Genomic DNA, 22,929 nt, shown 5'->3' on the forward strand with positions numbered 1-22,929 from the left:
TGCCTGTAGGATCCTCTTCATGCCTTTATGTCTTCCTGTATATGTAGCATGTTCAACAACCAGAGTGAAAACTGAAGACTTAATAAAGTTTGTTTGCCTCTTTTAAATCAAGTCAAAGTGAGTGTTTATTGTTACGGTTTTTAATCAGTTTACCGTCCATAAACCTGACGGCAACTCTGATGTTTCATGGATATTTTTACTCCCTCACTTTCTTAATTAACCCTTTAAAGTCTTATTTCAAGCACATGTAAGGCTGCACATTGTAGTGTCGACAGTTTCCAAGCCTACTTGAAGACACACTCAGGTTACTAAGGAAGTTCCAGTAACAAGCTCCCACTTACACCACAGAGACGCAGAGCGCTCCACCTTCATCCTCTAATTAAGCCTCTGGGGCTCTGAGTGAGTGGGTGCACATGCACCCTTGTGTCTGTGCTTCTGCTGTTGTGCGATTGTGCCAACCAGTGTGTACTTTTAAAGAGTAACAAGCCCTTTCATGTGTCAGCTGCTCCCTCTCGTGTCAGCTTTAAAGAAGATGTGGGATTATAGGAGTATTAGGATTCTGTGTGCATAGAAAGCCAAGACACAGGATCATTAGTGGTTAGAATTAGTGAATGTGACTCGAAAAAAAGAAAATCTGTCTCATCTGTCGGGTTGTCATGATATCAGAAGTACCAGCAATTTTTTTTTTACCCAGACACCCTATGTTGGGTATTTTATTGTCTTAAATTGCCAGAAATTGCAAGCAAACTCCAGCACACGACCTGAATTTTACAAATAAAACTTACTGTCACCTCCTCTTCTCTGTCTTTCTCTGTAAGAGAAATAAATCTAACTTCTGCATCTTTTTGAGGACTCATGAAATGTCGGTAACCACCACCCCTGCTCCCTCTCTTCGACTCTTTGGCAGCGTTTGGCTAAAAGTATTTCTAGAGATCTTAAGTTTATTTAAACCTTGAAGAGTTAAAGTTTAAACATTGAAGAGTTTGACAGCCTTACTCATCGGGCTAAATGTTCTGTGTTTTCTCTGTCCTTTTCAGGTCATTTGGCACAGTGTCCCACAGCAGCCCAGCCTGGAGTCACAAAAAAGAGTCTGACTCGTCCTCCATAGAGGACTCTGGGCAAGCATATGTAGTAGGTAAGAATGCTGGAGTATGATGCAAACTGTGATGAAGCGCAAAATCTGTTAGCAGATAGCAGAAACAAAAATAAAAGAAATGTGTTTTTCTTTTTAGTTGCCACATGAAATTAAAGACCATGTATGAGTACATGTTATTTAAGTGGACAATGCATGTAGACCTTGTTTGTTTGAAGGAGAGCCTAAAACAAGAGGAACACACTGAATTATTTTCAGTGTGGCAACATGGTGGCAAATCAACAGTAAGCTTGTAAATCTAGCAATATCTCATGTTGATTTTTTGTCTTTGTTGCATTTGCTATTATCTTAATGTGTAGCTCAAAAGCACCCATTTTTATTGATTGTTCAACTCTTGTCTAGAGTGCTCATTTTATCTGAATAAATTCAGACCTATAAAACAAACCGTATCTTAATCTCCCTTCCCTTAAGGCTAGAAAAGATGATCTTGTCTTCTGTTTTTTAATAATACATTTAAATAGTTTTTTTTCTTATGCCATAACAGGAGAAGAGCTTCTTTTAACATAAGTGTAGTCCCAACTGTTTCTGTGTATGTATAAAATAGGTTTAACCTTAATACCTGCAACAAATTTTGAAGTCATTTGCCCACTGTGTTTAGCTTTACTTATTTGGTGCATGACACACTTTGATTAAAAAAGTGGTCAAAACTGACCTCATGTTTTCTGTTTCAAGGTGTCAGTATGCACAGTTCCTCTGGCACGCCTTCAACCCCAGCCTCAGTCAATGGTATGTATTAACCACTTAGAGACACATCATTAAAGAAAACATTAAAGAAAATTCTCTGCATCCTATGCAGTTTGGATTTTGAGTAAACCATCCTACTAAAACAGCATGTTGCTACTTTCTTGAAGTCATTAAAGGTAGCCTTGATAAGGGTATGGTGGTGCCATGTCTTGACCTATCAAAGGGGTTTGACTCAGTTAAACATTTAATCCCTATCAAAGTCTTCTACATTTAGACTCTCAGTTAATGTATTAAACTAGAGTGTGTGTGGATAGATGACAAAATGTCATCTTTAATAACCCATCAGTGTGTGATGGTGTGGGAACTCTAATATATGCGGACAGCACAGTCTTGGAAAGATCCTGAACAAGCAGCAGTTATTTGTTTCTGGCAATGGAAAAAGTTACAATGTGGCTTCAACACTCCTGTTTCACTACAACTAATACTTAAATCAGTGACAATTTATTTTTTGAATAAACAGGGAAATATGGTATTCCCAAATACTCTTGTCAATAGAGAAATACATTTTTTATGGTGATTCATGTTTGAATGTTGTGATTTCTTCTTACTGTCATTATTGTATACTTTGTCGTTTTCCGAGAGATTCGCATTTTAAGTCATAACACCTGCTTTTTTAGATTAACCCATTAAATGCAAATGAGACCTTGCTATGGAGTTTGATGTTTAACTCTCCATAACATGATTGGCTGGTATCTAATACATTTAAAGTTTTCTAAGCTTACTGTTTTTATAAAATGTGTTGGACAGACATTGTGATATTAGATGCCAAAGATCTGTTGAAAGTAATTTATTTTCCTTGATTAATAGACAAAGGCTTTCTACACAGTATAATGCAGCTAATTTCTGATCAGTGCTCATTTTGCAAAATCTCAGTCCTTCTCTTTGATCTTTTCTGCTTTCTGACTGAGACTCTGCCAACTTTGAATATAAAAAGCAGGAAAAAATCCCTTCTGTGTTCTAAATCAGACTTATGTAATGCAGAAATTAGTCTCTGTCCTCTGCTGCCTGTCTGTGAATCTGGCACAGGTCCCGCTGTTTAATAGCTTCATGCTTTGCACTGAACTCATGACCTTCCCTTTCATCCCAGATAAACCCGTCTATTTCCAAAGTAGAGGCCCTTTTGCAGCAGATTCATGCCGCCCTGATTAATAGTATCTATGTGGATTTATGCACTCAAAGTGGTTTAACTAATACGCACTCTAAAAAATAAATCAACAAAATGACACGTTCCAGTAAATGCAACAACTTCTGCATCCTTGTTTTGCACAGATTCACTCAAGAAAAAGCTCAGTGCCTTACCATCTCCGGAGAGAGAAATCACGACTGTGCACCTGAAGAAAGATGTGAAATATGGTCTGGGTGAGAGGGTTTATAAGTTTTCCTTAAATAACAACTCTATTTCGCACCATCTCTGCTGCCATTTCTCAGCTGTCAGAGCTGACACGTTTTATGGATAGCAGTCGTGTCGCCCTGTTGTTTTGTATTTGAATGTGTCCACATACTGTATATTTACTTGTTTACATCTGTTTGTGTTTGTGTATTTGTCCTCCAGGGTTTCAGGTTGTAGGAGGAGAGAACTCTGGTCGAATGGACCTCGGTACCATAATCAGTTCCATCACTCCTGGGGGTCCTGCTGATGTCGACGGCCGCCTCAAACCTGGTAGGGCAGCATTTTGCCTCAGTCTTTTCCCATAATGCTTAGAAATGTTTTCTATCTGCTGCAATGTCTTGCCACAGAATGCAAACATGAAAAACATCAACATCATGACAAGAAGAAAAGACAAGGCATTTGAATTAAAAAACATCTAATTAAAGATAAAAAAAGATGTTTTCATTAGAACCCCAGTTAAAAAAAGTTGGCACTATATAAAATGTAAATAAAAATAGAATGCTTTATTTTTCTAACCCCAGAAACCCATAATTTTTTCATATTTTTATTATTTGTTTCATGTTGTGCCAAATGTTTTCCATCGGTGAAAGAGTCTTGACTGTAGGCAGGCCAGTTCATCACCAAGACTCCTCTATTGCAAAGCCATGCTGTTGTTCTGGATGTGGTTATGCATTGTCCTACTGAAATATTCAAGTCCTTCCCTGAAACAGATGTTGTCTGGATGGGGACATGTGTTGCTGTAATACCTCTATATACTTTTCAGCATTGATAGTGCCTTTCCAAATATGTAAGCTGCCCACGACAGAGACACTAATGTGACCTGATACCAACAGACATGCAGACTTTTGAGCTGTTAAATGATAACAAGCTGGATGGTTCCTCTCCTCTTTAGTCACAGGACAGGGTGTCCGTGGTTTATAAAGGAATTTCAAATTTCGATTCATCTGACCACAGATCAGTTTCCCATTTTGCCTCAGTCCCTTTTGAATGAGCTTTGACTTAGAGAAGTTAGGACCATTTCTGGATCATGTTTACATATGGCTTCTTCTTTGCATGATAAGCTTTAACTTGCATTTGTGGATGGCACAGTGAACTGTGTTGATAGATAATGATTCCTGGAAGTGTTCCTGAGACTATACAGTTATTTCCAGTACAGAATCATTCTTGATTTTAACGCAGTGCCTCCTTAGGACCAAAATATCACAATCATCCAATACAGACCTTCAGCCATGTCCCTTGATGATATTACAAACTGTAGATGGTGGGACATGTTAAGACTTTGTAATAATATGTTGAGGGACATTTTTCTGCAATTTTCTGCAATTTTCTGATGCATTTTTTTCACAGATTGTGAGCCTCTACCTCTGAGGGACACTACCTTCTCTAAAATGCCTCATTTATACCCAGTCATGTCCGACCTGTTTCCAATTAGCCAGATACGTTTTTTTTTTTTTTACAAAATGTTTCCACTGCTGATTCTTAATAGTATCACTTAGTTTTCCAGCCTTCTGTTGCCCTATCCCAACTTTTTTGAGAAGTGTTGCTGCCATCGAATTCAAAATGAGATCATATTTTCATGTAATGGTAAAACATCTGATATGTTGTTGATGTTCTATTGTAAATAAGATATGGGTTTATGAGATTTTAAAATCATTGCATTCTACTTTTATTTACATTTCATACAGCGCCTAAACTTTTTTGGAATAGATGTACAGTTTGTTTAAAAAAATCTTAAAATGATTATTAAAATTCACTAAGAATTTTCAGAAAGATAGCAAAAAGGCTAATTTGCAGCTGATTAAAATATTAGATGAATTAGAAATAAGTATTCACTGAATGAAAAGAATTGTTTATAGAGTGCTAAAAAGTGCTTGAACCTGTTGGAATTTGGCAGTAAATAAAAAATGTTTTAAGACTCTTTAAAAGAACTAACTGATATAGAAAGCCTCAGGTCATCTGGTAGTCTGTTCCTTAGGTGAAGAGTGTAGCGTGTGATCGGTTTTGCGAGCACCATGTCCGTGAGAGGAGCTGTATGAATATGAGAAGAGCGCATTGAGGAGTCCCCTGAGGCTCTGTCCCTGTCATGAGAGAGTCCTCTGATGATTCCCAGGAAATAAAGGTTCTTGACCAGTTTTAAAAATTAACAGATCATCCCAAAAGAAGTTCCTGTATTTGCTTTGTAATTTTCACAAAATGAAGACACAGAGGGATAAAATCTTGAATCACTTGAACTTCATTAACCTGTCTGCTTCTTATTGAACAGCTTTGAATATGGGAAAGTGCTTTACTCTATTGTTGGATTGATTTCCCTCTCTAAAGTCTAATTAACAGTGTAGACGGATAAAGATTTTTTTAGAGGAGTAATTCACAAATTTGGTGATGAGCTCCTGACTCTCAAGTAGGAGAGAAAGACTCTAAAAGCGTGACTTGAAATGTTTTTTTCCTCACACTGTGCTTAAGCTACACACTGGAGTGGGGTGGATTATACCTAAAGCTGAATTGTACAAAAAAAAAGCAAAATTGTTGTCTAATTAAAATTAGTAATGCACTTCAACCCTGTAGTGCAGCATAAAGCAATTTTTTTTGTACTTTCTGTGCAGCAGTGCTTGACTAAAGGTATTATTATAGTTATGGCAAAATGGCGTATACATGAATTTTCTAGATGTTTTTAGATCTGTTTAGTTTGAATGAGAATTTTGAGTGAAAATGTGATATTCATATTTTGTAACGATGATGTAGGTGACCGGTTGATCGCTGTGAATGATGTGAACCTTCATGGGCTGTCTCATGCCACTACAGTTGAAATCCTCCAAAATGCTCCTGATGATGTTAATCTGGTGGTGTCCCAGCCCATAGAGAGGCTCTACAAAGGTAGAAACAGATATCTTATTGTAGTTTTAGGAAGTGTTCAAGACTTCCAGCCCAGAAGTGATAACCTTCTTCCTTGTTTTAACAGAACCTTCTTCAGGCTATGCTTCCTACCAAGCCAACTCTCCATTAAAGGCACTTAACTCCGGACAGAGACGAGAACTTGAATATGATAGCTCCTCAGAGGAGAAGGTAGGAGCAGGAAGTCCCATTACCCCTCTCCAAAATCCTGGGACGCCGTCATCCACTTCTTCCCCGGTCCACCAGCTCATCCTCCTCAACTCGCAGGACACCAGAACAGGCAGCACGGCTAAAATTAGCAAACCTCCTGTTATCAATGTTCAGCAGTGCCTGGAAAGAGCTAAAGCTGCTCCCCCTGCTGCTGCCCAGCATCACAGACCAGAACTTGACATGGGTCCGGATCCAACACCTCCGGCTCTGCCACCCAAAACTAGAAAACCTAAAGTGTCTGAAGCTCCAAAAGTCACAGAGCATTCAGACGACTGGGGGGATTCAGACATGGACGAGGAGACTTATTCAAGTAGTCAAGAGAAACTCAAAGTCAAAAAGGTGTGGTCTGTGTTTTTTTGAATTCTCTTGGGTTGAAGATTTTTTTTAACATCCTCCTACATTGAGGTTTTCTACAGAAGCCCTAATTAGACATACATCAGTGCATTTTGTTTTACTCCGTTTGAGGCAGTGGTTCCAATCCTTCTTTACTCCTTTTCTCAAAAACCTTAAGTTCCTTGCCCCGCTAAGAAAAGAAAAAGTGATACATAACTTTCAGAAATGTCAAAATGTAAACTTCTGTTTGAATCCCAATGGAATAGACCTACACATTGTTGTTTATACCTTTGTAAAAACGATCCACAAAGTGTCTTACTGTTATTGCAGTTTAAATGACAGAATCAAATTCTGACAACCTCAAACAGAGAGAGTCCCGGATCTAGACCCCAAGTTGAGTTGAACCAATTGTTAATGGCCCCACTGGTCTAAAGGTTAGGTTGCATCTCATGTATAGATGCTTTAGACCAGTGGGGCCAGGTGGTCAAGTTTTGACCTGCAGGCACTTTCCTGCATGCCTTCCCAATTTCTCTGCCTGATTTCCTATTAAAATGAAAGCATGAGACAGCTCAAAAATACATATTTAGAATATACACATATTTATTTTACATGGTTTTCCCATAATAACTACTGAATTTTGGTTGTTTTTTCAAAATCATGATTTATTTGTATGTAATCCTGTGTTAGAATGCCTTCCCATGGCATGTCAATTTCTACATAATATTATCAGTACAAAGGTATTGGCATATTATAGCTCAAAAAGTCGATTATCATTATCAGTACAGATATTTACAGCTGATATTGGCTGAAGATAAAGCAAAATGTATTAATAACTTTGTGCCATTTCACACAAGAACCCCCACTGGGCAAAATATACCAGAGGCTGTTCTTTAATTGTCTTGAACTCCATATTGATAAAATTTCAAAGTCTGTCAGTGGTTAACTCTTCCTAAAAGTTTGTTTTTTTTTAGCACATGGTGTCATAAAAATTTGTTTTTGCATAAATGGCCATTTATACCTAAAACCGCCATGCGGGTAAAATTTACCACTTAAGAAAGCATTGATTTTCCCTGTGTTTTATTTCACACCAGCACATAAACAATACATGCTGCCATTAAAATACCTTCTCTCTGTTGCTGCACTGCCTAATCAGAAGACATAGGTCAACCTTCAACATGGATACTACAGGCAAAAAAAAGACATTCATTATTGTGAAATATCAATGGTTTTGCTCAGTGCTTTGAGCAAAGAATAATCTGATCAATGAAAAGTTTCTGGACTAAGCGATCAGCTCTATGACAGCTTGGATGTGAGGATAGTCATCTGCTAGTGATATAGTTGTCTTTCTGCAGTTAATGAGCTGTTCTTAATAATTGCTCTTGATCAGTGCTATTAATGAAAATCAATGCACTGAAATAATGGGTACATTTTACCCACTGGTTGTATATCAAGATCCCTGTTAGTTCTAGAGTTAAAGACTCGTTTATATCTCAGTTGTTCAAAATGCATGTAGATACTAGTGGCTTTTTGTCCATTCTTTACCATGCTGCATTTAATTCATCTGTATTCCTTCATGTTCTTTCAAAACTTGTGGATTCAGACCAAACGTTGCAATACCACTGCCAACTATGGGGGCAGTGTTGAGCTATGTAGCCAACAATTCACAGCAGCGAAGCAAAACAAAGGTCTGTGTAAAACAGCCAGCTCTAGTGGGTTCATTTTTTAACCTCTATCTAAACATAACAGACAAGTGTCAGCATACGGGCAGTGATGGTTGAATCATTTAAAACGCACAGATCTATTTTTGTATATGAAGGGACAACGAGCCCTAAAGCAGGGTCAACGGACCTGCCTCAGCCAAAGTTATTTTTTTATAATCCTTATTCCTTAAACTTAAATGTGTTCTGAGGCCTGAAGTATTTGCTCTGAAGTACACTTGAAAAGAACATATTTTTTGTTTTGTTTTCAAGAATTTTTAGGATTGTTTTCAGGAACAGCTTATGGGAGAACTTGGCGTTCTTAACAATTAAAAAAAGTTTTGTATACATGGGTAAAGGTACTTGCTAAAATGAGTTTGAAAGTACTGGCAAATCAGATTTTGACAAAAGTCTAATATTTTGCACCCTTAAAAATCATCTTATCACAAGCAAGTGTTAATATCTTGGTATAACAAAATGAGTCAAATCAAGAAAAAATTCAAATCTATCACTATTGTGCAGTGGAGTAAAATAAACTGTACAGAGGCATGTCCTCTTAGGGCTTCCATACTATTCTACTTAAGAAATTTTGGAATTTAACATCACTACACTGTGTGTGTTCATCCTAATCATATAAATCTACTCAAGTCAATGGACAAATTAGGAATACTTCTTCCACAGGCATCATTACACATAGTGTGCTTGGCTAAACTAACTGTCTTTTAAATATAACTCTTGCCATTCATTGAATTTACAATGTCAATGCAAGGCACTGTGTTTTACCTGTAAACTGCATGTTTTACTGCTCTTTCCTCTCAGCATAAGCAGGTTCACCCTCCTCGCCCTCCCCTGATCCCTTTTCTCTCTCTGCATGTCCCAGCTTGTGATAATTCCACTTAATGCCCCTGTTCTCTGTTTGCAGGAATACATCATGGAAAATTTAAATGGTAATGTCCCAGGAGTCAATAGTCTCCGTCCAGGAGATCTATTTGACGTTGAGCTGTCCAAAAAAGACAGCAGCCTGGGCATAAGTGTCACGGTACTGTTCGGCAAGGTTTTCACCCTCTCTTTGTTTTGACCCTTTCCCCCTCCTCATCTCGTCACTGTTGTTCGTTTGTATTCATGTCGCTTGGAGTGGTTTGCTTTTTTTACGCTGCATGCTGTCTGATCTGGAAGCTCTTGTGGGAATAAACTGTCTGCTGAATTTTTGCATGCTTTCTTTTTTCTACATTGTTTCTAATTTATAAAGTCATAAATTATGTACCTTTACTGTAAGGAGGACTGGTTTGTAAACTTTCCCATGGTTTCCTTCATGTTTGCTGCTGACTCTAGAGTGACTCACTGGAGTGCCACTAATATCATTCCTCTCTTTTATTAACACTCAATAACAACTCATTTGACTGTGTGTTTCAGATCAGGGTTGCTGTCATTATTAGTGTTGAAAATAATCAGTGATTTAGTGTTTTGTTGTATTCGCAAACATCATCAGAAATAACCACAAAATCCATTTTAACATTAAACTCATCATCATGACCATCATCACTGAATAGACACTGGAATGTAGCTCACTAGTCTCTGATTATTTAGTTTTCACTGTTTTTGGATGTAACATCACACTGTAGCATGGAGTTCAAACTGAGTCATGACTGTGATATGATAAATGCTTTGTCTAACTTGTTTTAGGAAAAACTGGAAAATTCAACCAAAGCTTAAAGCTCCTGTGAGGAGTTCTTAACAGGGTGAAAGAGACTGAAATTAATTGACTTACTAAAGCAAACAAGATCATCAGAGAAAAGACTGAAAATTTATGTACACATAATTTGATGTTTATAAAAACTGCAGCAGGGTAGGTGTCAGTATGATGCCCAAACAGCTGTTTTTCATGGTAAAGACTGTCATTAAGTGATTTAATTTTTTGCAAAATAAAGTAGAATGGGACTTCATATAATGAAATCCAAATTCCGGGAATGTGCATAGACATACTATGATAAAGGAAAGACTTTTGATTAGCTGCAATTGCAGACCATTATTGTATATTTTATTTGCAAAGACTTTCCAAGCAGCACTCGCACATTTTTTTTGCTCTAGCGTGCATTTTTGCCACCTGACAGGGGAAAATATTCATGTTTGCATGCACAGTTGTATTGCAAACATGATCGTTTTCTTCATGCTCACTTACAGTGTTTCTCTCTGCTCTGTCTGGATAAAAACTTCTCATCTTTGTTAGGCGCAGTAATGCCGTCCACTTGAATATGATTGGCTACATTGATGCCGTCCTCCTCTCTTATGATTGGATGTTGTGGGAGACAGTGGAACAACTCTACTTAACTTCCCCTTTGGTGAAAAAAAGCAGAGAAGTAAAAATTTCAGCTGGTTTTAGAGGATTTTAACTATTGCCAGAGAAATGTGCATACAGTAAGAGCTATATCATATTACTATTTGCATTTTGGCTGACTTGTACGATACTGTGAAACTGTGGATTCATTAGCTATAATATAAAGCATGCATCCATTTAGTGCATGTTAATGTAATGGCATGGCTTCGTTTTGCTGTATTACCACTTTAAAACTCCATATATTTCCAAAAAACATATTTCCTAATTAGAATTCCGGGTAAAACTGAGTCAGAATAACCTCTCCAGGAATACCCAAATTAAATTGAATGTTGTTTCAACCTTTTGGAGTACAAGCTCAAACAAGTTGTGTTTAGAAAGGTAACACTCATTTCTTCCCAAGCAGTCAGACTCACTGAAGCTGTTACAGGTGTTGAGTAATACAACCAAAAGCATATTATTTTTTTCCCGTCTGAATTTTTATTTAGAAACAGAGGCCTTCAGATGAATGTAGCTGGAAAACTCAACAGGACTAAGCATGAAAGCATGAAAGCTAACACGAGCACCTGTTTTTATGAGGAAAAGACCAAGCGATTGAGAAAAAAGACATTTTTACGGTGGATTATTGAAAACAAAAGTGGTAAATTTGAAATTATACAAAACAAGTTCACGGATTTTTATTGATATAATCATGTTTTTGGACTAAATATTTGACTGGATTTAGATTTTGGGGACTTTATCAAACGGAGAAGGACTGTTTCTGATGAAATATTATGACTAGAGGCGAGCATCTAATGGTGAGCTGTGTCTTTTTTTGTTATTGTTTGATAGTAACCTGACAGTGCACTAATTGTGGCTGCTGTGGTTTTATCCTGGAATGGTTAAAATGGTCAAAATCTCTTATATCTTATATAATATAATATCTTTCTGGCAATGTACAACATGTGGTATACTTATAAACAGTCATTATTAATGGCCATAGTTAGGTCATAAATAATAAAAATTTTAATGCTTAACATTCAATTTTCAGCCCTAACTGTGAAGCAAAGTACAATCTAACAAGCCATTCTCATGTTGCTTAAAACATGATCATAAAAGAGGAGGCTGATGTTACTGGAGCCAGTCATATTTTTGTGCAATGCTGGTGTGCCCGGCCACTACCTTACAAAAACAGTTTTTACTTCTGCGAGCAGAGAGAACAACTGCAAGTAAACGTGAAGAGAACAATCACACCTATGGTACGACTGTGGGCACATGCAAAATACAGTTTTTCCTCTCAGGCAGCAAAAACCATGCATGCTCCAACAGAGAACTGTTGCGGGAGTGCTGTTAAAGACCTTGTAAATATATTATGTGTGCATTGCTGTTTGACATGTGCTTGCAGCTCTTCTAAATCATTGCTTATCTTTTGGTGAAGACTCTGACTTCACAGCTTACACGTGCAAGACAATACCCTCAAGTTCCTTACTGGAGCTTTGATTTGACTATGAAGGGCTTTTCACAGGGGCACATCAATAATTCTTATCAACAAAATAAAAAGAGCAGTCTAAGGGGTATGTGGCTGTGTGTAACTCATAGTGAAATGTTTAACAAAGTGGCAGTAAAAGTTTACTCTGAGGATTTTGGACTGTAGGCCTTAAATGACTTGAGTCATATGTTAACGATACAAATTGACTTGAAGCAGAAATCCTAAAACAATAAACATGTCTGTATACAAACTACAGCAGGTCCTTTTTTAGACTTTTAAACTGAATGTTCTTGAAAAATGGCCTTCATAGACTTCTGTCATTACCTTTGGTTGAATTTTTCTTTTTAATATCAGTAAACAAACATAAATTACCACAATTATCTTTTCATTTTAGACAAAGCATTTGTTGTTCACTAGTTACACTTGTTAAGTAAAAGACCCCCCTGCCTTTGACCCCCATTGATAATACATAATTATCTTTGTTTTAGTTGCAACTAATAAGTGTATTTTTTTTTTTCAAAGGGGGGAGTCAACACGACTGTTCGACACGGAGGCATCTACGTCAAAGCCATCATCCCAAAAGGAGCTGCTGAGCTTGATGGAAGGATACAGAAAGGTATCGTCTGCATACAATGTTAACATTTTCAAGTTCCTAGGCAGTAGGAATGCAGCTTCTACTTCTACATTTTTTGTTTTTTCACCAAATAACCAAGTCATGTTCTTTGTATGTGAAACTTTCTTTATTCTAAAATTCTGAATTACATCTGAAATAATCCTTACGGACGAAAATGCTCATCATCTGTTGAGACTTTCTTGTAAAGTTGAAACTGGTCTCTTCTGTGCTCAGGGGATCGTGTGCTGGCTGTAAATGGAAAAAGTCTGGATGGAGCCACTCATCAGCAAGCTGTAGAGGCTCTCAGAGACACTGGGCAGGTAAGGGATGTCATAATGTTGTTAGTATAGTGTTTATGAACAACTTACTAACAGATATGGTTGGCAATATACCAGAATTTTAAACATTATTATATTCCAGTACTCAAATAAGAGATACTTTCTCTAGATACCATAATAAAAAAAGTCCCAGGCACCCTATTATGGGTTATTTCTTGGTTTTAACAAACAAAAATGGCAAGAAAAAAACTGTAAGTCAGACACTAGAGGGATGTTTGCTTGCATATTTGGATGGGTTACTCATATTAATGCACCTGTCCTATGAAGTCTTCTTTACATTTGAAAGCTTAAGTGCTTTGAGAAATTGTTTATCATTAAAATAACAGGTTATATCAATTTTTAAAAAATTGTATCAAAAAGAATTTAAGTGTTGAACATTTTGACAATATTACTAACAGATGATTTAATTCCTGCTCATCTGAGCACTAACACACAGAAATCAACTTTTATGTCTTAGATGGTGCACTTGTTACTGGAGAAGGGTCATCTGCCTGCAGACAGCATCCACGCTCCTCTCACTCCTCAGCGCACTCCACCACAATCTGACAGCAGACAAGAGCAGAACAATGGGCAGCCACTGGAGGTCAAAGAGAAACCAGAGTACAGTTTTATTACAGAAGGTGAGGACTGAAAATGAAACTGTAAATGTTAACCAAAGCTGATGGACATGCCAGACTCCATGTCTTTTGTCAGGCGAATCCGTCTCACAAAACTCCAATCTACAACATTTGTGCTGAACCAAAAAAGGTTCCGCACAAAAGCGTATAATATCTTGATATAAGATTTTTTTGATTCAACATGCCCAGTAAATTTGGATTAGAATGAGAGCAATAAGATATTTTTTCTTTGAAATAAGACAAATCCACTCGCTGAGATGGGAGTTTTTGCAGTGTGCTTCTCTGTCCCCTTGAGACAGTCAGAATTTTTGCAACCTGGAAACTAAATAAGATAAAATGATGTGGTATGACAAAGAAAACATTTACTAGTGTTTCACAGACTTTAGTCAGGTAAAGAGTAGGGATTCAGGGGTTTCAACTACATATCTGTAAGGGTCAGACAGGGCTGAGGCTGATTTCATCAGGGAACTGTTAAGCATCCTGAAGTCAGAGGACTGTGCAAAGAACTCATTTATAACTAAAATAACCTAGAATAAAACAGAGAAATTGCTTTTACAATAAATTAGAGTAGCTTTGAGTATGTTCACAGCATACCTAGTACTTAGAAAGCCCCATCCAAACCAGATACAGCTTGTAATCGGTAGCAGCTTGTAGCTAATTGGTTGTACACACATCCTCATTATCTATCAAATGGGATTACTAACATCAAGTAACTTCATTACAGAGAACAAGGTCTTAGTGATTCGCTGTTAAACACCGAAATGAGCAGAGTGTTTTCCTGCTTACTCATCATCCTTGCAGACTCACATAAACTGACCTGAAAAAAGGTGCAAACGCTACCAATTAGATAAACTAAGTTGCTTTAAAACAGGCTGAAATTGATACTGAAAATTCTTAATGAGCGATGTCTGTAAACTAGTCCACATCAATAGGACTGACGAGAATGTCACACTGACATTTTGATTAGAAAATTGTCCCCAAACGGCAACAACTATGGATCTAATTTACAAGTAGAAATACATATTTATGGAAACCAACTGATGCTGATGTTGGTTAACATAAATTTTCCACTACTCTTCATAAATAACATTTTTTGTGCCTTATGCTAATGCGGTATGTTATGGTAGTTTATTTCTGTGCACAGTGGTGTCTTCAAAGTGTTTTATGTGAAGTTTCATCTTTGTGTTTCCTTGTTATGTAACAATACTGAACTAAAATCACTTTCCACTGAATTAATATTTGATAGACATCCTCATGATTTGCTTAATTGCTATAACCTCACTGTGTTTAACCCTGGGATTGCATCACTGGCTCTTGTCCCAGTCACTTTTTTAAAGCTCATACTCACAGCCCACATGTCTATCTCTCTGTACCTGCATGCTTTTGTCCCTGCAGATAACGTGTTTGAAGTTTGCCTGCTCAAGAACACATCAGGGCTCGGTTTCAGTTTCAGTCGGGAAGAGAATATCCCCGATGAACCACACGGCTCCAGCATGGTCCGGGTTAAAAAACTGTTTCCTGGTCAACCAGCTGCAGAGAGCGGTCGCATCAACGTGGGCGATGTTATCTTGAAGGTCAATCAGACCCCCTTGAAAGGACTCTCACAGCATGTAAGTGGACTGTTCTATCTGAACCTCCTGTATGTACATAAGAGGACAATAAAGTTTGATTTTCCTACAATTATGAACTATTTCTCCTTTAAATTTTTGGAGATAATTATCCAGAATGTCCCTTGAAGTTTTTGTAATTTGCTTAAAATTTTGGGAGTATTGGATGAATATTTTGAAGAATTTGCTTGGGAATTTTCAATTATTTTTATCCAAATTTTGGGAATATATTTGTTTGGATTTTTGGTGCAATTTCTTTTGGAATTTTTGGGCATTTTCATTTATATTTATATTTGGGAAATTAGATTAGTAATGGGCCCAGAATTTCCTTTGAAATCTTCAAGAATTTTCATGGAAATATCAGGGAATTTGTTTAGATATTTTGAGGAATTTGCTTGGAAAATATCAAGTATTTTCATCCATATTTGGGGGAATGTATTTGTATATTTCAGAGTTTCACTTGAGGTTGTTGGGGAAATCTGCTCTGAAATCTATTTGGGAGTTTTCTTGGTGATTTGGGAAATTCATTTGGATGTTTGATAGAATTTCCTTTGAAATTTGGGGCATTTTCATTTAAATTTGGGAAAATTATTTTATCTTTTTTGGGGAATTTGATTGGCAATGGGGGCAGGGTTTCCTTTTCAAGAATTTCTAATGGAATTTATAGAAATTTGTTTGGATGTTTGGGGGACTTTTCTGCCATTTCCATGGAATTATGGGGAACTTATTTGTAAATTTTTGGGGATTAGCTGTGAAAATTTGGGGGATTTCCTCGGAAACTTTCTGGAATTAACATCAAGTTTTCGGGTGAGATTTTTATTAAAATGTCTTGGCTTTAGGATAAAGTCTCACTGAAACATTTGGGGAATATTTAAAGAAATTATGGGATTTTTTATGGGATACTTTGACAATATGTTTAAGAAATTTCACAGAAATTTAAGGTGCTTTCTTTGAAATTGTAGTGAATTTGTTTGGATTTTAGAAGGAAAATTTTCCGATATTTATATCTTTAAGAGTACATTTTGTCCACCACCTCTGTCAATGACTGACAACATTTCTTACTGACTGAAGACTCCCAACAACTGTCCGAACAAAGCCAAAACATCTGCTCAAAAACCTTTCCAGTGCTGTGTTTTCTGTTGACACAGGACCTCCATGAGATTTGCAGACATCATTTTTGGTGTCCTGATCAAAGATGTGGCTTGGGTTTTAAAGCTATCAAGTCCTATCTATCCCACATAAGTAGGAGAAACTAAAAATGCATTCAAAACAGAAGCTCAGGTCTCAGGTTGATATTTTTATATGACTTTAGGAGGTGATATCAGCCCTGAGAGGAACAGGACAGGAGGTGACTTTGCTCCTCTGTAGACCTGAACCTGGGATTCTTCCTGAAATTGATGCCTCAGCCTTGGTGAGTCTGTTTAAAATACTCTTTTTGCTTTTAAGTCACGATTGTATGGGCATTTTAACTTCCAGTAATTGTTGATAACTTAGTTCTTACTTATTTCTCCCTAGACTCCCATGCCATCTCCCCGAAAGGAGCCGTTGCCTCCACTTGAGTCCAGCATTAGCTCCAACAGAGCCACCTCTTCTTCAGACACGCAGGACAGGATGCTTCAGGGCGCCGTGGAGGAGGCTCTGGAGAGGCTGCGGCTCAAAACCCCCGGTCGCCACAACAGCTACAGCGACAGCACAGAGGGGGATGAGGAGGTGGAAGAAGCCTTCAGCCCGAGCAATGTGGAGCAGAACAAACAAATGTGGGAAAGGAGCGTCTACCATACCCCTGGAAGTACCATGGGACTGGGGCGCTACGACAGCACGGGGCAGCTGGACGACAGCACCCACTCAGCGTTCTACTCCCCAGACCTGTCTATGACGAGATCTGACCTCAGCAAGAGGTACCTGATTAAAAAAAGGAATCAGAGTCATATTCAGTCTTTGTTTAGATATAAACTCTTAATTTAGTCGTCAAGGGTTACCTTACTTGACTGAGATAGGTGAATACCAAACCTGCACCATTGAGTAAGCATTGTACTAAGAGAGAAGTACAATGCAAGGAAACGCAGGGCAAAGCAAAGTTGGCCACACCTTGACTTTATGTGGAAATTTTAAAAGGCTTAAAAAATCTCAAATTTGATGCTAAAACTTTGCAGCAATACTGATATGCTTTGTAGCTCCAGGGTGGAGTTTCAAGTTGATTATAAAACAGAAATTAATTATTGATGCTTCTGTATGAGCTACAAATACAAAAAAGAGATTCAGAGACAAACTGATAATTTCTGTGTGTACTGCTTTGCCAAACACTGCCTTGGGGTAGTTATCAGAGGAGGTTAGATGCAGCGCTCTGCTTCAACAGCCTTAGTTCAAGCAGTTTGCTCAGAGAGATAGAATAAACCGCTCAGTCCACAAGAAGCACCAAAATTGTCACAAACCAATGGCTCTCAGAGGAGTTTTAATTTGATGTATACCATCTCATATCATTTTGTTTTTTTGACAGGGGCCATCCTTCCCCTTTAATGGCCGATCTGGAGTCATCTCCCCAGCCAATGGTGTCCTCCCCCTCTGCTCCAAGCCCAGATCCCCTGCCTCCCCCTCTGCCTCTGCCATTAAACCTGACCATGTCTGGCAATGGACAGGACATGGACGAATTTGTGCCGGTACGAACAAAAACAAAAGGAAAAAGACTAATGCTGCCAAAATTGTAGATGGTTGGATACTTGTTGATACCACATGTTTGAAAATGGCACAGTCTGTTATTTTAATGATCATAGTGTTGAAAAGTAGCAGTTGTTTTGGCACCATCAGCATCATCAGTGTTTTTGTTCAATTTAGACAGTGTGCATGAGTTTGCCTGCAGTTTCTGGTCATTAAAAGTAAGAATTACTCATCATTGGGTAACAAAGATTTCTCTTTTTTGGCTGTGGTATCAAAACAGGTATCAAAAATGTTTGATTTTACAAGTTTTGCACAAACTTATGTGTAGCTAAGTCTGATTTTCATAACTAAGATGTATCTCTGTTCCTAGGATGTAGAACTTAAAGTCTCCTTGGTGAAGTCAGAAAAAGGCAGCCTGGGTTTCACCCTCACCAAAGGAAATGATCAGGGGTGCTACATCCACGACATCGTCCAGGATCCAGCCAAAGGAGATGGACGGCTCAGGCCTGGGGACCGAATGATTATGGTACAGATTTATTTTTTATCCAAACTCTTATCCAATCCTACAGCACGTCCTAGCCTATATTATCTAGTACTTTATCCATAGTAGCTTTCAAAAGAAGGGGCTACAGGGTCTTTGAGATACATGTTCACACCCCCTTCACTTTTACAGTTTTGTCATGTAGTAACCTGATGCTACAGTAAAAAACTACACATTTTTATTCTTAATAATCTACACTCAGTACCCAATAATGACCAAGTGCAAACAGAATTTTGAAAATTGTGCTAATTTTTTACAAATAAAAAAACTGAAATATGACATTGACTTAAGTATTCAGACCGTTTGTAAAACACTGTAAATTTAGTTCAGGTTGCTCCCCCTTGCCTGATCTTTCCTGAGATGTTTCCCCACCTTGAGTGATGTCCACCTGTGGTTAATCAAATTGATTGGACATAATTTGGGAAGGCACACTTCTGTCTATAGAGCAAAATCCAAGCCATGTCGTCAAAGGAGCTGCCTGCAGACCTTAGAGACAGGATTGTTGCAAGGCACAGATCATGGGAAGGCGACAAAAACTAATTCTGCTGCACTGAAGGCTCCCAAGAGCACAGTGGCCTCTGTAATTCTCAAATGGAAGAAGTTTTTCACATCCAGGGGCTCTTCCAAGAGCTGGCCTTCCGGCCAAACTGAGGGATCGAGGGAATAAGGCTTATTAAGAGGGGTGACTGGGAATCTGTGGTCACTCCCAGTGATCTCCAGAGGTCCTGTGTAGAGATGGGACAGTTCCAGAGGGACAACAATCACTGAAGCCCTCCACTGATCTGGGCTTATGGTACAGAGGCAAGACGGAAACCTTTCCTGGATGTAAAACACATGGAAGCCCACTTGGCTTTCACATGGAGTTTTTTGCAAACTCCAAATGGGCTTTCATATGGTTTAAACTGACCTGAGGCATCTGTCTAACCACTCTGCCACAACCCTAGATTAAAAATACTGATTTTGAGAAAGCCTAACCTGCTTTTCCTCTAAACTAAGGTTGATGATTAAATGTTGATTCTACTTTTTTATTTTGCACACGATTAAACCAATATGATGCTAAGCCTTCTTCTCATTTCAAGGTGAATAACACAGACGTGAGCAACATGGGTCACACTGAGGTGGTCAATCTTGTGCGTGCAGCCCCCCGTGTTGTTGACCTGGTAGTCGGAAGGGTCTTGGAGCCTCCCAAGCCCCCCATAGAAGCCCACCTGCTGCCTGACATTTGCTTTAAAGGCGACCAAGAACCACTGGGTAAGAAACAGACCCCATTAATGAGATCAAACACCAGAGGCATGGCTGAAATTCAGAGTAAATGTCTTGCTCATAGGTCATGTTTATGTGTTTTTCTCCCTTATTGTTTACCAGGTTTGGTTCTGGACGGAGGCAGTGACAGTGTTTATCATGTCTTATATGTGAAAGACATCCTGCCTGGTTCATTAGCTTCTGAGGAGGGGAGTCTGAGGCCACTCGATCTGATCCACTACATCAACGGTGCTCCCACCCAGGACCTGACTCTCAGTGAGAGCACCAGGCTGCTGGAGCTCTCCCTCGATGACCTTACTCTCAAGGCAACAAGGTAGTTTTAAAAAACTTTCTACAACCATTATCATGCTTAATAACTTTTTAAAAATCCAAATGGCATAATAAAAGGATTCAGACATGGTTTGTGTAATACTTTCAACAACCTTATTCTTCAAAGGGATGGAAAGCCTGTGTTTCCTGGGCAGAAAAGTGTCTCATTTCTCAACAACAACATCAGCCCCAAGGTTTCATCCAGCATTAATGGTTTGTTTCAGAACTTAAAAGTGTGACCTTTGCACATTTTAATTGAGTTAATATTTTTGGATCTTAATCCATTTTCTTTTCTCTTGCAGGGTTTCTGATAGGAGAGGATCCCAGAGATACTGAGGGTCTTGCAGCCCTTTGTCCTATAGAGGTACTTTTTTCAGCATACATTACTTTAACTACTTTGCCTTTGTAATGGCTTCCTCTATAGCTTTTTATAGAGATTACAAGTTGGTTTGTTGATTATGTATTTAGGAGGACATCATAACGCTGGATCTAGAGAAGCCACATGCAGGAGGTCTGGGTTTCTCTGTGATTGGAGGGGAGAGAGGGATATTTGTGAAGTCTATCACACCAGGAGGGATTGCAGAGTCCTCAGGCAAGCTGCAAGTGGGAGACCGGCTGCTGAAAGTGAGTGATGTTTGACATTTACTACTCAGATTTAAGGCTCTTATAAACAGTTTTTTATGCCTCCATGCTGGTTTTAGTTGAGACTGAAAGCATTATGTTTTGGGTCTGTCCATCCAGGCCATTATTAAAAGGCCATATCTCCTGAACACTTTGAAGGATTTTCTTTTAACTTTGCAAAAATGTACCATCTGACTCAAGGATAAACTGGTTAGATTTTGGAAGTCTTAGGTCAAAGGTTAAAGTCAGTGGCCTCATGTTTATCCCTCGCTTGTGAATGCAATATCTCTAACAGACTTTGAGGGATTCTGCTTAAAACTTTTGCACAAGTTTGTACTCTGACTCAATGATGAACTGATGAGATTTTTTGGCTCGAAGGTTATTTAGCCTCATGTTTGTACCTTGCTTATAAGATTCTTATGAATTGCACTACCACAAAAACCACCCCAGCCCTTCCTAGATCCACCACTCAACTTTCACTGCCACAGCTGCACACCTTACAATGCCAGGTGTCAGTTTTAGGTTTACATGCATACTGTTCAATTACTGTTTGTTTCCCATCAAATGCAATTAACTTTGGGCCCCTGTCTCAATCAAATATGGCAAAATGTATAATGTATTAAAATTATACAGTGTTGTTTTACATGTAAGCAGTAGGTGATTGTTTTTTTTTTTAATAAGGGGGATGCACCTTGTTATGATGTTAAAATCATAACAAAATCCCATTCAAAATCTACACTGGCATATTAAAAAATATATTTAAAACCTTAGCAAGTTGTGTTTGTATTTAAGTACTGTGTTTAAAAGTAATAAATAAATACAACATTAAAGTGGACTGAGTTTATTCAGGCAGGATTTTCTCATGGTTTTTTTTACAATAAACTAATATAGCCAGTTAGAGTTCATGTAAGAAAAAACTCAGCACAGAGAAAGTTTAACATTACTCAGAAAAATTTATTAATAATGAACACGCAGAGATGGGCACAAATACAAAATAAAAAGTATCTTGTTACAAATACTTGCTAAAAATGTAACAAAATACATATAGAAAATATAGGATGAGAAATGTAGTCCATTGAACTGTAAATACTTTTTTGTCATTTCAAATTAGGAAAATGATTCAACAAACTGATATATGATATAAAAGCTGGCAACAAATCAATTAATGGACTAATCATTTTGGTTTTCAATGAGCACAGAGAAACTTTCTACTTTCAGCAGATTAATGTGAAAACAGCCTACAGCAGCAGTATTCAACCTTATTCTACCCAGGAGCCTCATTGTCTTAAAAAAACTATTGTGAGAGATTATTGTGTTGTTAAATGAGATGAAATAGGCTACATAAAAATGTCTCTTTAGTGTCAGAAGAAAGATCCACAAATGCATGCACTAATCTGCAAATATGTAGACCAATTTGTAATTGTGGACTTAGTTCATTTTGGTTCAGAATCTGCCTCTCAGTTGGCTGTCATACAAACGTGACTTTTGCAAAACTTGTACCGCGCACGATTTGTACTCAGATCCGTAAGCGTGTACTTAGATCTATAAGCGTAAAGGCTGGGTCTCTTGCCCTCAGTGCAGGCTCACAGGCAAGGCTGCCTTTCTTATCACACAGTAGGCAGCAGTTAACACTTAGTAACGGCTCTATATAATGTCAGTGTGAAAGGAGAAATGTTATTGTATTATACTGCTATTGTTATCATTCATATTTTCATTGTAGGATCATCATAACAGCAAACAATTTAAGCACCAAACATTTTTATTTCCTCATGCCCTCGGATCAGAAACCGTCTATAGATATGCTACAGGTGGAATTTCAAAATAAAAGCATAAATGTGACAGTTTAAATCAGTGTTTTGACTTTCTATTGATCTGATTGGATAACTGAATATTTACACCCCTAACCAGGAGGTCTGAAGGCCTGAGTAAATTGTGATATTGATTTCCTCAATGCCAGTTAAATCTGTTGTGCTTTGAAAATAAATCAGAGCTTTGTAAAGTGCAGGTTTCGTATTCAGTGTATGTAGACCAAGATTATTATAGTTAACTAAAACTAACTAAAACTAAAATATAAAAATCATTTTAGTTAACTGAAACTAAATAAAAATGAAGCTTTTAAAACAAACAACTACTAACCAAAACTAAATTC

At 37.9% G+C, this 22,929-nt stretch overlaps 1 protein-coding gene across 4 annotated transcripts in view; it reads left to right on the forward strand.

The window, feature by feature from the left end:
• ptpn13 (protein tyrosine phosphatase non-receptor type 13) overlaps positions 1-22,929 on the forward strand; it is a 92,084-nt gene that overhangs the window by 53,457 nt on the left and 15,698 nt on the right. Inside the window, exons 19-38 of one of the 4 annotated variants that reach the window (XM_041810770.1) lie at positions 1,038-1,135; positions 1,826-1,879; positions 3,167-3,256; positions 3,450-3,557; positions 6,027-6,158; positions 6,244-6,725; positions 9,339-9,470; positions 12,739-12,832; positions 13,064-13,149; positions 13,625-13,787; positions 15,180-15,394; positions 16,704-16,802; positions 16,907-17,289; positions 17,889-18,048; positions 18,417-18,572; positions 19,667-19,838; positions 19,953-20,163; positions 20,287-20,372; positions 20,462-20,523; positions 20,628-20,783. In XM_041810770.1, coding sequence (XP_041666704.1) covers positions 1,038-1,135; positions 1,826-1,879; positions 3,167-3,256; positions 3,450-3,557; positions 6,027-6,158; positions 6,244-6,725; positions 9,339-9,470; positions 12,739-12,832; positions 13,064-13,149; positions 13,625-13,787; positions 15,180-15,394; positions 16,704-16,802; positions 16,907-17,289; positions 17,889-18,048; positions 18,417-18,572; positions 19,667-19,838; positions 19,953-20,163; positions 20,287-20,372; positions 20,462-20,523; positions 20,628-20,783 — 3,139 coding nt within the window. The remainder of the gene's footprint in view (positions 1-1,037; positions 1,136-1,825; positions 1,880-3,166; positions 3,257-3,449; positions 3,558-6,026; positions 6,159-6,243; positions 6,726-9,338; positions 9,471-12,738; positions 12,833-13,063; positions 13,150-13,624; positions 13,788-15,179; positions 15,395-16,703; positions 16,803-16,906; positions 17,290-17,888; positions 18,049-18,416; positions 18,573-19,666; positions 19,839-19,952; positions 20,164-20,286; positions 20,373-20,461; positions 20,524-20,627; positions 20,784-22,929) is intronic. The other 3 variants (XM_041810771.1, XM_041810772.1, XM_041810773.1) reach the window with 3 other exon arrangements.

The sequence above is a fragment of the Cheilinus undulatus genome, linkage group 17, assembly GCF_018320785.1.
Source record: "Cheilinus undulatus linkage group 17, ASM1832078v1, whole genome shotgun sequence".
NCBI lineage: Eukaryota > Metazoa > Chordata > Actinopteri > Labriformes > Labridae > Cheilinus > Cheilinus undulatus.